Source organism: Bidens hawaiensis, unplaced genomic scaffold (assembly GCF_021521415.1).
Source record: "Bidens hawaiensis isolate Kalapana, Puna unplaced genomic scaffold, B.hawaiensis_p1.1 tig00057681_1, whole genome shotgun sequence".
NCBI lineage: Eukaryota > Viridiplantae > Streptophyta > Magnoliopsida > Asterales > Asteraceae > Bidens > Bidens hawaiensis.
Window position 1 is genome coordinate 58,232 of NW_027506394.1, and position 12,636 is coordinate 70,867.

The 12,636-nt window shown below is 38.5% G+C and overlaps 1 protein-coding gene and 1 pseudogene across 1 annotated transcript; both read left to right on the plus strand.

The window, feature by feature from the left end:
- Nucleotides 1-289: 289 nt before the first annotated feature.
- On the plus strand, nt 290-2,076 carry LOC143617737 (26.5 kDa heat shock protein, mitochondrial-like). The gene is made up of 2 exons (XM_077090204.1): nt 290-545; nt 1,594-2,076. The coding sequence occupies exons 1-2, from the start codon at nt 290-292 to the stop codon at nt 1,983-1,985; spliced, it is 648 nt and encodes a 215-aa protein (XP_076946319.1). The 3' UTR covers nt 1,986-2,076.
- Nucleotides 2,077-5,452: 3,376 nt separating this feature from the next.
- On the plus strand, nt 5,453-8,802 carry LOC143617734 (delta-9 acyl-lipid desaturase 1-like; annotated as a pseudogene).
- The last annotated feature ends 3,834 nt before the right edge of the window (nt 8,803-12,636 follow it).

A 12,636-nucleotide genomic window follows, 5' to 3' on the forward strand; every position in this document is an offset into this window, starting at 1 on the left:
CATAAGTATTTATGTTCAAATATATCAGCGGGAAGATAACATAAAATTCTAGCCACCTTTTCCACTTTTTAATTAAAAAAAACGAATAGAGTGATAGAAGGAGGTAGAGTTCTCTTGTTGAAATAGAGAAAGCATGAAACTTCTCTTATCTTCTTCGTTTCTCTTTTCTCCTCTTTAATTATTCCACCAACAATATTACTTAAAAGGCATACTAATCTTCTTTATATTCACCACCTGTCACCACCATAAACACACATACATACATGATACATACATACATACAACAATAATGGCAATGAGGCGTTTAATCATCAACAACCTCACTCACTCTCAAAGATCACCAGCTCTCCAAACACTCACATGCACCTCTCAACTCCTCAACCATTTCTCCTCTGCCACTACCCACCCCGAAAAACCTGAAACCAAAGAGGTTTCCGTCTCCGAGTCCACCAAGAAACCTAGATCGCTTTCTCCACGTAGGCGCCGCCGGAGATTGCTTTGGTCGCCAGAAAACAATAATCAAAATGTCTCTCCTTCCCTCACAGGTTAGACTCTTTATTATTCACTAAACAAATGAGTATTACTGATGAAATCCAGGGATTACGATTTATTAGTGTTGGTCCCACGGGCCCATTTAGGTATCTACTAGTTTCGTTGCGGTATTTCAGTCATTGTTGGCCTTGGTTTTCATTTTTTGCTTATTAGCCGTTAATAATAATAATAAAAAACCCCCTATAAGTTACCCCTTTCAATAATGATCAACTTTTACCGTCCTCTTACAAGATTAGTCGGATGACAGATCGTGTTGTTTTGAGGACATGTGCCAAGATCTTGTTGGTTCCATAACCTGTCGGATGACAGATTTTAAACACAGTTGGTTCGACAGTTCTTGGAATGGCTATTTTGGGTGTTTGTAGAGTTGGGGGCAGCTCAAGGAATGTGGTTGGTCAAATGGGTCATTTTGGTAATTTTCCTAAGCTTAACCCGTAACTCCAAACAAATACATGAGCGGGAAAGTCATTATTTCACCGTTTTTAGGTTGAAAAGTTAACGACAAAATATAATGTAGGATAATATATAGATTACTACCTAGGCTTAGTGTGCATTACCGACAGGGCCGTCTCAGAAAGTGTTAGAAATTGTATTGAGTTTAAACAATTAAGTTTTTAAATGGGCTTAAATTTGAAATTTGCAAAAGAAAAAAAAATTATAAAATTAAAACGGGCAATTGGTTTTGAACATGAACAAAAAAATTTACAATAATATTTTTTCGATGATCACTAATAATTCTGTAAGTATTTTGTCCGAAAATTTGTTTATAGACGATGTTACAAAAACTGCCGGTTATCTGTCGCTAATGTTTTCATCGGTAATCCTGCGCATGCATGTCAAATTTTCCATGGAAATATGTTCAACAACCATTCATCGATGAATTTCCTCAGAAACCAGATTACCAACCGAACCAGCCGTTGGTTATACTTCTATGTGTTTTACTTGATCATCATCAAGTATCAAAACATTTCTTTATTAATAGCATCACTAGTACAATTTTACATTTCTTTTATAGTATTATTATTTCTTGACCGAAACCAGGATTGGGGAATGCGATCGTGGAAGCAGCTACAAACATGAACAAATTACTTGAAAACTTATCACCGTCTCGTCTGGTAAGGCGATTCAAAGAGAAAGATGAAAGCTACAACATCAAGTTTCAGATGCCCGGGTTATCAAAAGAGGATGTGAAGATTACAGTTGAAGATGGGATGTTGTTCATCCGAGGCGAGCATAAGGACGAGGAAGAAGGCTCAGATGATGATGAATACTGGTCAGCCGCCACCTACGGCTATTATAACACTAGTCTGATGCTGCCGGAAGACGCTAAGGTGGAGGAGATTACGGCGGAGATGAAGGATGGAGTGTTGCATGTTATTATACCAAAAGATGAGACCAAGAAGAAGCAGATCAAGGAGGTTCATGTTGGCTAGTTTTTCTGATATGTGAATGTGTGTGGATGCATGCATGTAATTTAAAGTTGAAAATTCAATAAAAGGTTTTAAGACTTGTGGGTGAGAAATGTGATAAGAGAATAAGTTGGCGAGACACGTTATATTTTTATTATGTAATTATAATACTTGAAATATGACTTGATATGTATTGCTAAAAGTTACGTGTTTATAGAATTATAATATCTCAATAACAGGACTCATTATAGTTCTAGAAAAATAAAACATAAATGAATGTTTTAGCTTTTAATATTAAAATCTTGTAGTACAAAGTTAATTTTAATTACCCACTCCGTCCCATTATAAGTGTCATAGTTCAATTTTTCAAGTCTTTCTTGTTTAACTTTGACCAGCAATATTTTTGTTTGTGTTATATAATACTTGATGTAAAATATATGAATGAATTGGGTTTTAAATGTATTTTATATTGATATAATTTTCATCAAGTATTATATGACACAAACAAAAATATTTACGGTCAAAGTTGCAAAAGAAAGACTTGAAAAGTCAAAATAGAACACTTATAATGGGACGGAGGGAGTATTTAACTATACAGTTTACAGTGTTTACTTATTTGTGATTTATTAATGTAGTGTTTCGTTTACTTAAGTTGTGGGTTGTGGTTAAGGGGAGAATGAGAATGATGCCCTCTCCTGTATGAACAAAATGATAGAGAATAGTATTATTGACCCCCCCCCCCCCCCCCAAACCCTGATTACCATCACGCACATCACGAAACCCTCACCCGATTTTTGTCCAATCCCTGTTTTTCTTTCTTTTTTTCTTCTTTTTCATTACCTTTGCTTTTTGAATAATATAAATAAATGGAATGGTGGAGAATGATGAATAACATGGGTTGAATGATGAGGTTAATTGATGGAAAAAAAAAGTCGACGTGACACTAATGTGGCGAATAATGAAGAATGAAGGGAGTGCACTCCCTTCATTAAACATGTTCGTGTTCATTATGTTTGTTTGTCAAAGATCTAACCAAGCATTTCAATGAGCCAAGTACCAGTGAATACTTAAGCGTGAAATCCGATCCTTTTACCATTGGTGTTAGGATGGTATTTATAGACGAAGGGAGTGAGAGAAAGAAGTGGGCCGACTGTTGTTTTAGGAGATTTACAAATCAGCGGGCCTAGGACGTGCTCATGGAAAGTTGATGGATAAAACAATTGGTTGATAGTGACATTTGTATCATGTTGTACTAATGATGATGTGTTGTCGTCCTTTTATTCGCTGGAAGTCGTTTTCGTCAAGATACTTCCTTTTTGTGTCATACCTAGGACGATCTTAGGTCATACCTTCTAGAATGCAAGGAGTGACGTGTTGCGTAGGGTGGGGCCTTCGTCACCGTCATGCCCTTATTCTAGGTGTTGGACTTATAGATAACTAATGTTGCTTCGCGGAGGGCGTGGACCCTCCCGAAGAGGTTATAATTTCTTTGGGGTGAGTCCCGGGCCCTAGCTCTTCAACAAAAAAGGGGAATTTGAACATATTATAATGACTAAAACAGTGCTTAACTCAAATCAATATTCAAAATCCTAATTTATTAAGATTTTGTTAACTAACTGAAATTAAACAATACAATTTGATGGTTTCGCTCCACCTAACACCCTATTCAATACCATAAAGCAGGGAGGACATTCAGTACATGAAACTCTTCACATGAAGAAGCCTGACGTTTGTACACCCACCTTTCAGTTATCAACAAAACCAATGGTTAAACATAAAACAACATGCCATGTTTCACTTTGTTCATGCTATAATAATGTCAAAGGTTCTCATAGGACGTACGAACTAAATATGTGCATTTACTTTTACCACAAGTGACTAAAAAAATACTGATTCATGCTTATCGATCACAAGCAAATAAAGCTATAAGTGAACAGGAGTCACATGCAGTTAGTTTTGTCCTTCCAAATTCATCGGTTTTAGTCATCATAGCAAGATTCAGTAGGCGATGCTCAGTCGGTAAATATATTGGCCATGGTGATACATTTTCTAACGGATTTTACCGATGGATCCTTTACCGATGCTTCTTCTACAGCCAAATTTTAATTTCTCCTGCCAAAGATCTTAGAAAATCATTAGTTGTGTTAACGAATAAAAGTTATTAGAGAAATTTAATATGTTGGTGGGTTATATCATTTTCGAACTATATAGATAATTATTTCCGAGCTATATAGGTAATTATTTCCGGGTTTGTGAGATGATTTTTCACTAACTTTGGAATTAAATGAATGTATATATTTGTATACGAGCTATATACATAATTATTTCCGGGTTTTTTTTATACTAGGTGAGGGCTTCACAAACGAATCAAACTACGTCCAAAATGAAGTCAAGATAAATGACATATCAATTTTCAATCTGTTGTTGCAACAACCAAAGTTGTGCAAAATTGGAAAAGATGGATTAAAGTTTAGTGGGAGGATAAAACTTGAAATGGCTTATAAGAATCCTTGTATATTGTTTCTCTTAGAAGGAGACACATGTTGGGACTTAAAGAGTGTGCACGCTAAATTCTCATATATCATCGTGACGCTTTGATCCAGCTGATAACAATTGGTTCCATGGTAATCGGTTACTACTACTACTACTAATACTGGTTCTCTAATCAACTAAAGCTAGCCTTGACTGCCTCAACTCGTCATGATGATATATGAGAATTTCGGTCAACCACTTAAATCAATTTAAAAGATATCGCTCCATGTTTACAAGATTAGCTATCTTGTTTACAAGATTAATTTTCTTGTTAATTTCAATATTAATAGGTTGATAAAGTGTATATTATAACATTAATTTTCTTGTTTATTGCAAATGTCAATATTAAATGGGTTGAATGAGTTTCTCTTTTGTGAGTATAAAATGAACATAATGGTTCATTTGTTAAAACATAAAACATACACAAGGATCCATGTATCAAAATCAAAGAGGGGAACTTTCTAACTGATTCCAGCATCTTCTTTTACTTATTTTCTTCTATCAAAAAATCAAGAACACAATCTATCATGCGTAAGCTTGGACGTGTGATCGAGCCATCTCTGGTAGCAATACTTGTTAGGTTATTGTAGTATGGGAGACAGATAAGTTCTTCGAGAGGAAACTCTAGTTCTGTTTTAAGAAACCCGTATTAACAAGAATCCTCAATCACAACCATCAATATTAAATTGCTCATTTTGTAGTGAACAAGAGTTTACTGAAGTTCTTGTAAAAAATGATTTGAATCATCTTGCTCATATAAAATTGTAAGTTTTATACTCTTTGTTTTTCTTTATGTATATTTCGATATTGTACTAATTTATTTCCCATGAATATCGATAATATAGTTATCATAAAGAGTTATCATAAAGTAAATTAAATAGTTTCTTTTCATCTATTAATATAAAAGGAAATATATAAATTATTTTCGTATCAAGTGTGTGTGATCTAAAAGCAGTATCATCAAAATTTAGTGTAGCCTTAATAAATGTTACAAGCTTCTCTAGATCCCATCTAGCCATCTCCTACTGCGTACTCAAGATTTCATTACATTCATCTCAACAACCCTCACCGAACCTCATAAAACCCATTAACCTAGCTCCTTATAAATATATACGCTTAAAACATATATCAAAACACAACTTATTCAGCTTTCAAATATGAAAAACTTGATCGCAGTTACCCATGTTGTAAAGGAGTTGGAATATAGCAAAACACCGTTCTCTGATGTGTTAGTTACAAGGAGGAGAAACCTCTTCATGGGTCGTAAATGGAGGACCGTCGACGTCATAACAGGTGTAACGATCTTGTTCGTTCATTTGCTTGCACTTTTCGCCCCATTTACGTTCACTTGGGGTGCCTTTTGGATTGCAATGTTCACCTACGTTTTGTTTGGATTATTTGGTATAACTTTGTCATATCATTGTAACCTCGCACACCATAGTTTCAAGCTACCAAAGTGGCTTGAGTACACCTTTGCTTATATTGGAGTCCTATCTATGCAGGTTAATTTATGTCTTTTAGATACTTTAGTAAATTAGTTTAGTTACTTATGTTTGCATTTTAGTGGCACCTTAGTTGGTATGTCACACTTATAATGAGTTATTAAAACTCTAATGAATTTAAGTTGCATGTGTATATATAGAGGGATCCCATATTTTGGGTGAGCATCCATAGATACCACCATCAGTATGTTGATACAGAGAAAGATCCACTCTCCGATCTTTGGATTTTGGTTTAGTCATATGGGCTGGCTATTCGATAGTGGTTACATGCTTGAAAAGGTACTTTGTTTGTAAGACGTGAAGTGTTGTCACGATACAAAACTAAACATTAAATTCATGACTATGGGTTTCGCTAAATTAATGGATTGTGTTAATTTTAGATAGACCCATGAACATGTTTAGCTAAACGGATAGTCACATATTAACATAACGTTTCGTGGGTCGACACATTTAGTTTTATAAAGATGTAACGAGCATCTTATGCCAGAAATTACGAAATAAATGAGTGTTGGTCTCTTTTATTTGAATGCAAAGTTATATTTTTTAGAAAAGTCAGGCCCGGCCCAAAAGGGGAGGGGGGCTATGGCTTCGGACCTGGTCTTCCGAGTTCCGAATGGCCCAATTCTTTTTATTTAAAATATATATGTTTAAAATAATATATTTAGATTTATACATCCAATAGATGCATATAAAAGTTATTTTAGTTCAGTTGAAAAAAACATTATAAGAAAATGCAAAGGTCATAAATTTAAGTATTGAAAACAACACAATGTATTTTTAGATGTCTTATTTTTCTTCTTTCTAAAGATTGTCCTACAAGAGCCGACCCTGAGACTAGTAATATAAAAAAAGTTTATATGAGTTAGACGAGTTGACCAGGGGCGAAGGATATCAAGGGGCCAGGCCCCCCCCCCCCCCCCCTTGTTTTTTCGCACATTAGTGTAAATTTAGTTGTTTTTCGTCTGAAAATTTTTATATGTATAAGTTTATGTGTTTTCGGCCAAAAGTTTGAACCCCCTCCCTCGTTTATGATTTTTATAATACGTTTTGAGTTTAGCCCCCCGACATTCGTGTCCAAGCGTCGCCACTGGAGTTGACTGTGTCAATCCATGGATAGGCAAGTCATGCACATTTTAAGGCTCCAAAAAAACGTTTCTCTAACTTGAATTTTGGTTTATGTCGGTTCGACCAGTTTAACACTCAAATTTATACTTTCATGTTCAAAAATACGTTTCTCTAGCTTGGATGGTTATTATGTTTAAGTTAATGATCTATGTTTTGTAGTATCAAATACGTTTCTCTAGCGTGGAGGATTTAAAAAATCAAGTGTTCTATAGATTCCTTAAAAGAAGCCTCCCATTGCATACAATTGCATTTTCTGCTCTTGTGTATGCATTTGGTGGATTTTCCTACCTTGTTTGGGTTGTGGTAAGACTTTATTTAAGCAAATTATAGAAATACAAGTAATCGACGTACAAGACAATCATGAATCGTAAAAAAATTTAATGGTCAAGTTATTAAAATATGTGTTCTTATATATGTAGGGGGTGGCAGCCACATCAGGATATCATGCAACTTTTCTAGCGACCTCGGTTTGTCACATATGGGGAACCCAGGTTTGGAACACCGGTGACCTATCCAAAAATAATTGGTAGGTATATATACAATAAATAATAAGTTACACCTTACAAACAAGAGTTTAGTATCTTATAAAAAAAGAACAATTGGATTAACAGTTTCAACTAATAAAATGTATGCTGACGGTCTCATTTTTTAACATATTTGTTCCAAATGTTCATCGACTAACATAATCATGATGTTGTTAGTCGTCGTTCGCCGGGAAAACGTCTTTGACAAGAAAACTCAACCTGAATACCACCACCACTACATGAACACCACCGCTGACCACCATCACTAACCACCACTACTACCACTACTGACACCCACCACCACCAACTGACTCATAACCACTTGAGCACCACCAATTGACTCCGACGGTGGTTCTAGGGTCCTAGTGACATCAACAGTTGGAGTTTTACTAGTAAAAGTTCCTAAAGGTCCGATCTAAGGTTACAAAGAGGCTTGGGATGAAAATGTAGAGCTTCCGGCTAAAAACAGTTTTTCCAGTGACTGATGACTAACGACGTTAAGATTCTGTTAGTCACGGATCGTTGAGAGCAAATATGTTAAAAGATTGGATCAGCAATAATCATTTCATTAATTGAGATTGTTGTTTGCCAGCGATCAATAATAGAGATTATTTAAATCTAGTTTTTCTTATAAAAAGTACAAAAGCTTAGTACTCGTACACAATTATCCTAAACTATTAGATATCTATTGTATCAGCATATTATATATGTATATGTATATGTATATAGGTGGGTAGCATTACTTACTTTTGGAGAAGGATGGCATAATAATCACCATGCATTTGAGTTCTCGGCTCGACATGGGTTAGAATGGTGGCAAATCGACGTTGGTTGGTATATAATAAGGTTTCTTGAAGCAATAGGGTTAGCTACCAATGTCAAGATACCTACCGATGATTACAAAATTAAGAAGTCGTGTGCTTCCCTTAACAAGTTCAAATGATTCATGCCTTCCATGCCATGCATCTTCGACCCAGAAATATATTTGGATGGTATCTAGCTCTTGATAAGTGTTTGCTATGTATTTTGGTATTGAATAATGACAGTTAGTCGTAACTTCAATTTATTGTGGTAAAAGAAGGAAGCTGCATGAATTTATGTATTAATTTGTATAATTGTACGAAGTGTTATTTGTTTGTACTTTGATACGCTCATCTTGTTTATATATGCTCCCAGTCAACTTTGGTTTAATTGTTTTTATTTAGAAACTTTTAAAGTCTATGGACCCAAAAAACATCAAGACACATGTGTGGATAGTTCTAAGGCGATTTTTCATGCATATATATGTTATGAGGTTAAACATTAGAGGATGAAAGAGATATCTTCATAGAGTTAAGTTAAATATATGAAGAAAACTACTTGTTAACATGCTAATCAATGAGAACTTGAGATCCCATAATAAGTGTTATAAATATATATATGATGACGGACGTAGTCCCAAATATGCACTAGCGGAGGCTTATAAGCACTAAATTTGGCTTTAGGTAGATGAGCTAGTCAACGAGCGAGCCTAGGAGTAAGCTTACATTGGCTCGATCTCGACTCATTTACATATGAGCAGAGGCGGACCTACGGCTTGTCTACGGGGTCCGCCAACCCCTGTGATATAAAAATATAGGGAAAATTACCAAAATAGGCAACTTTGACGAAAAATTTTCTAAAATAGACACACCTATTTTAGCATACATCTCTCCAATCATTGATTTTTTACCAATAAATAACTGACACGTCAGCGAAGCCGGCTAAGCCTTAGCCGCCACTTTATGGACACAAAATTTTATGAAAAGTAAACGGGAAGCACCTTTAACCAATAAAAATTTGACATTTGTCAAAAACGGCTAAACTTAACCTACATTAGCCGGCTTCGGGATACGTGCCTATTTACTTAGCCGGCTCCAAATATTCATTCTTAGCCGGCTCCAAATATTCCTTACTTAGCCGCCATTGGCTGAAAGTGGGTCCCGTTTACTTTTCATAAAATTGCGTGCCCATAAAGTGGCGGCTAAGGCTTAGCCCCCTTATCCGGCTTCGTTGATTTGCCAGTTATTTATTGGTTAAAAAATCAATGATCGGAGATGTATGCTAAAATAGGCATGTCTATTTTGAAAAATATTTGGTCAAATTGTCTATTTTGGTAATTTTCCCAAAAAAAATAGTGTTATAAATACGGATAAAACTCTGATCGACCCCTGTGAAAGATGTAGGGGTATGGTACTAAACCCGGCTTACGACCTTAATTTATTATGTTTGGCTTATTTTATTATATGGACTAATACAATATTATTGGGCTGAGGGGGTTTTGTGGAGGTAACCCTAACTGGGCTAGGCCCATTAGGGTACCATGATGGTGGCCATGAGGCTCCCTATATAAGGAGGTCTCCACCTCCTTATTAAGGGTTGTTGTTCTCAATAAGAGCCACCACCATAACCATTTTTGTGTCTGTAAACAAGAGATCCTCGAGATTTATTAGCAGTCACCTCCACACCCCCAAAAACCATTGCAGATCTGAACGGAGGAGAGCGAGATTTGGTTACATCATCCCGTAGAAGACGATCCGAACTATGCCTGGTACGTTTCGCGCTTCTTCATTGTCGCCATCCGTGGGACGGTAACGAACCACACCTCAATCTTCCCCGTTTCATGTCCAGATCTGTGTTTCTAGAGTGACGGAGGTTAGATCTGGGTCTAATTCCTTCAGATCTGATTCCGTTTGAGCAACAGTTACGTTCGATATTCTTGTTTGTCTCTCTAGATCTGCGTTCATACGCAATGGGTGCCGGATCCAGATCTGATTTTTCAGTGTTCAATGCTGGAATAAGTTCTAGATCTATAGTTACAAAGCAAAAATTGGGTGTAAAAAAGAATACATAGGTACAACTCTTTTTGCAGTGGGTACCATCATATTTGCATATCTTTGACTCATGTGGAAAGGCATCTTCTAGGAGAATGACAGGCTGTGTACAGCCTCAAAATAATAGCCATCAATATTATCCCATTTTGGGGTTTCAAATAAATTACACCCTTCGCCATGCATGCGCGCTCAACTCCCGCCATGCATGCGCGCTCAACCCCCGCCATGCATGCGCGCTCAACTCTCCGCCAGGCATGCGCGCGCAACCCTTCGCCAGGCATGCGCGCTCAACTCCTGCCATGCATGCGTGCTCAACTCTCCGCCATGCATGCGCGCTCAACTTTCTGCCGCTATGCATGCGCGCCCGCGGATCACCACTCCGCCGCCATGCATATGCGACCTTGGATCATCATTCCGCCGCCATGCGCACTCGCCCGCGGATCCTCACTCCGTAGCCATGCATGCGCGCCCGCGGAAACCACCATGTGAGTTCGAAAGACGACTCCATGCCTTTGGTTTTGTGTAGAAGACTCCGCCGCCATGCATGAGCGCCCGCGGAAACCACCATGTGGGTCGTGCCTTTGATTTTGCGCAGAAGACTTCGCCGCCATGCATGCGCGCCCGCGAGTCACCACTCCGCCGCCATGCAAGGGCACTGCGGAGGATCAAGATTCTGCTACCATGCATGCGCGCCACCGGAGATCAAGTCTCCGCTTCCATGCATGCGCAGTGCCGAAGATCAAGACTTCGCCACCATGCATGTGCGCCCACGAGTCACCACTCCGCCGCCATGCATGCGCACTACCAAAGATCAAGATTCCGCTGCCATGCATACGCGCCATCGGAGATCAAGTCTCCGCTTCCATGCATGCACACCGTTAAGGATCACCCACCACCTCCGCCGAGGAGCCGCGCCTCTAACTTGTTAGATCCACGGAGTCCGCTTGTCTGCACCGCGCTTGATAAAAAGCAAATTTTACAAAGTATAAAATGTCCAAGAAAGTTTATACACGTGCGAAGGAAAAACCCGTTTATAACCGCAATCCGGGTATCAACACCTGCGGGTTGGCAACGCCACCCACGGATCATAGCCGCGATCCGCGTATCAACACCTGCGGGTTGGCAATACCATCAACACCTGCGGGAAGAGAAGTTAACCTCGGACTCCGGCAGGTTAAGTTATTGATGGCGTGTTAATCACTCATGGCGGGACCCTCTCGTTTCGCATGCAAGCTCTGATAGATCAACACAATATTCACCAACAATCACGGTAATCCAAAGCAGCTGGTGGACCACCTCGGGCTCCCGCGAGCTACGTGCAAAACTTCCGGCGAATGAATTCCACCACTATGGCTTCCGCAGACCACATGAAAGCTCCGAGTAAAACTAAGGCGGGTCGATTCCGCCTCCCGCAGGCATTATGCGTGCTCCATACTCCCTCTAGTAGACCAACTCCACCACCAGTCACATGTGAGTAGACGTGCTAAAAGCCGTCCGTGGCAGGTCATATACGCGGACTGAAAGACGTGACAGCCGCTCCCGCGGGTGACATAAGCGCTCAGATATTCCAGCCCCGACACAGTGCCACCATGAAACACTAACGGCGTGTCATCTGGGCACTCACGAGGATCAACTAGCAACCATAAAGAGTCGCATGCGCACTCCCACAAGTTAACTTCAGCCATCATGGATGTATCGCGGGTCATTTCTGGCTCCCGCAGATCACGAGAGAGTTCCATAGCGGGTTGATTCGCGCCATTCCGCGTCCGTAAACAACTTTTGCAGGTTACTACCGAGGCTCGTCACGCTTCCGCATAGATGAAATTTACTCTACCACCATCATCGGGGACTAAAGAAGCAATCTGGATGTCTTTCGTATGATGAATGAAGGTGTTTTCTTGATGTATGAGTTAACTCTTTATATCTCTCGATATATATATATATATATATACATACACATATGCAGATGTGTAAGCAAAGCACATGTCGTGTGCAATGATGGTACACTTTTTGAAGGAGATGGAATTAATTTCCAAATTTTCAAAACAGCCCCCTCAACTCTTGAGCCATATTTATTATGATAACAAAATAAGGATTTAAGCTGTTTACATTTAACCCTCTCGAATTACTACAAGTATAA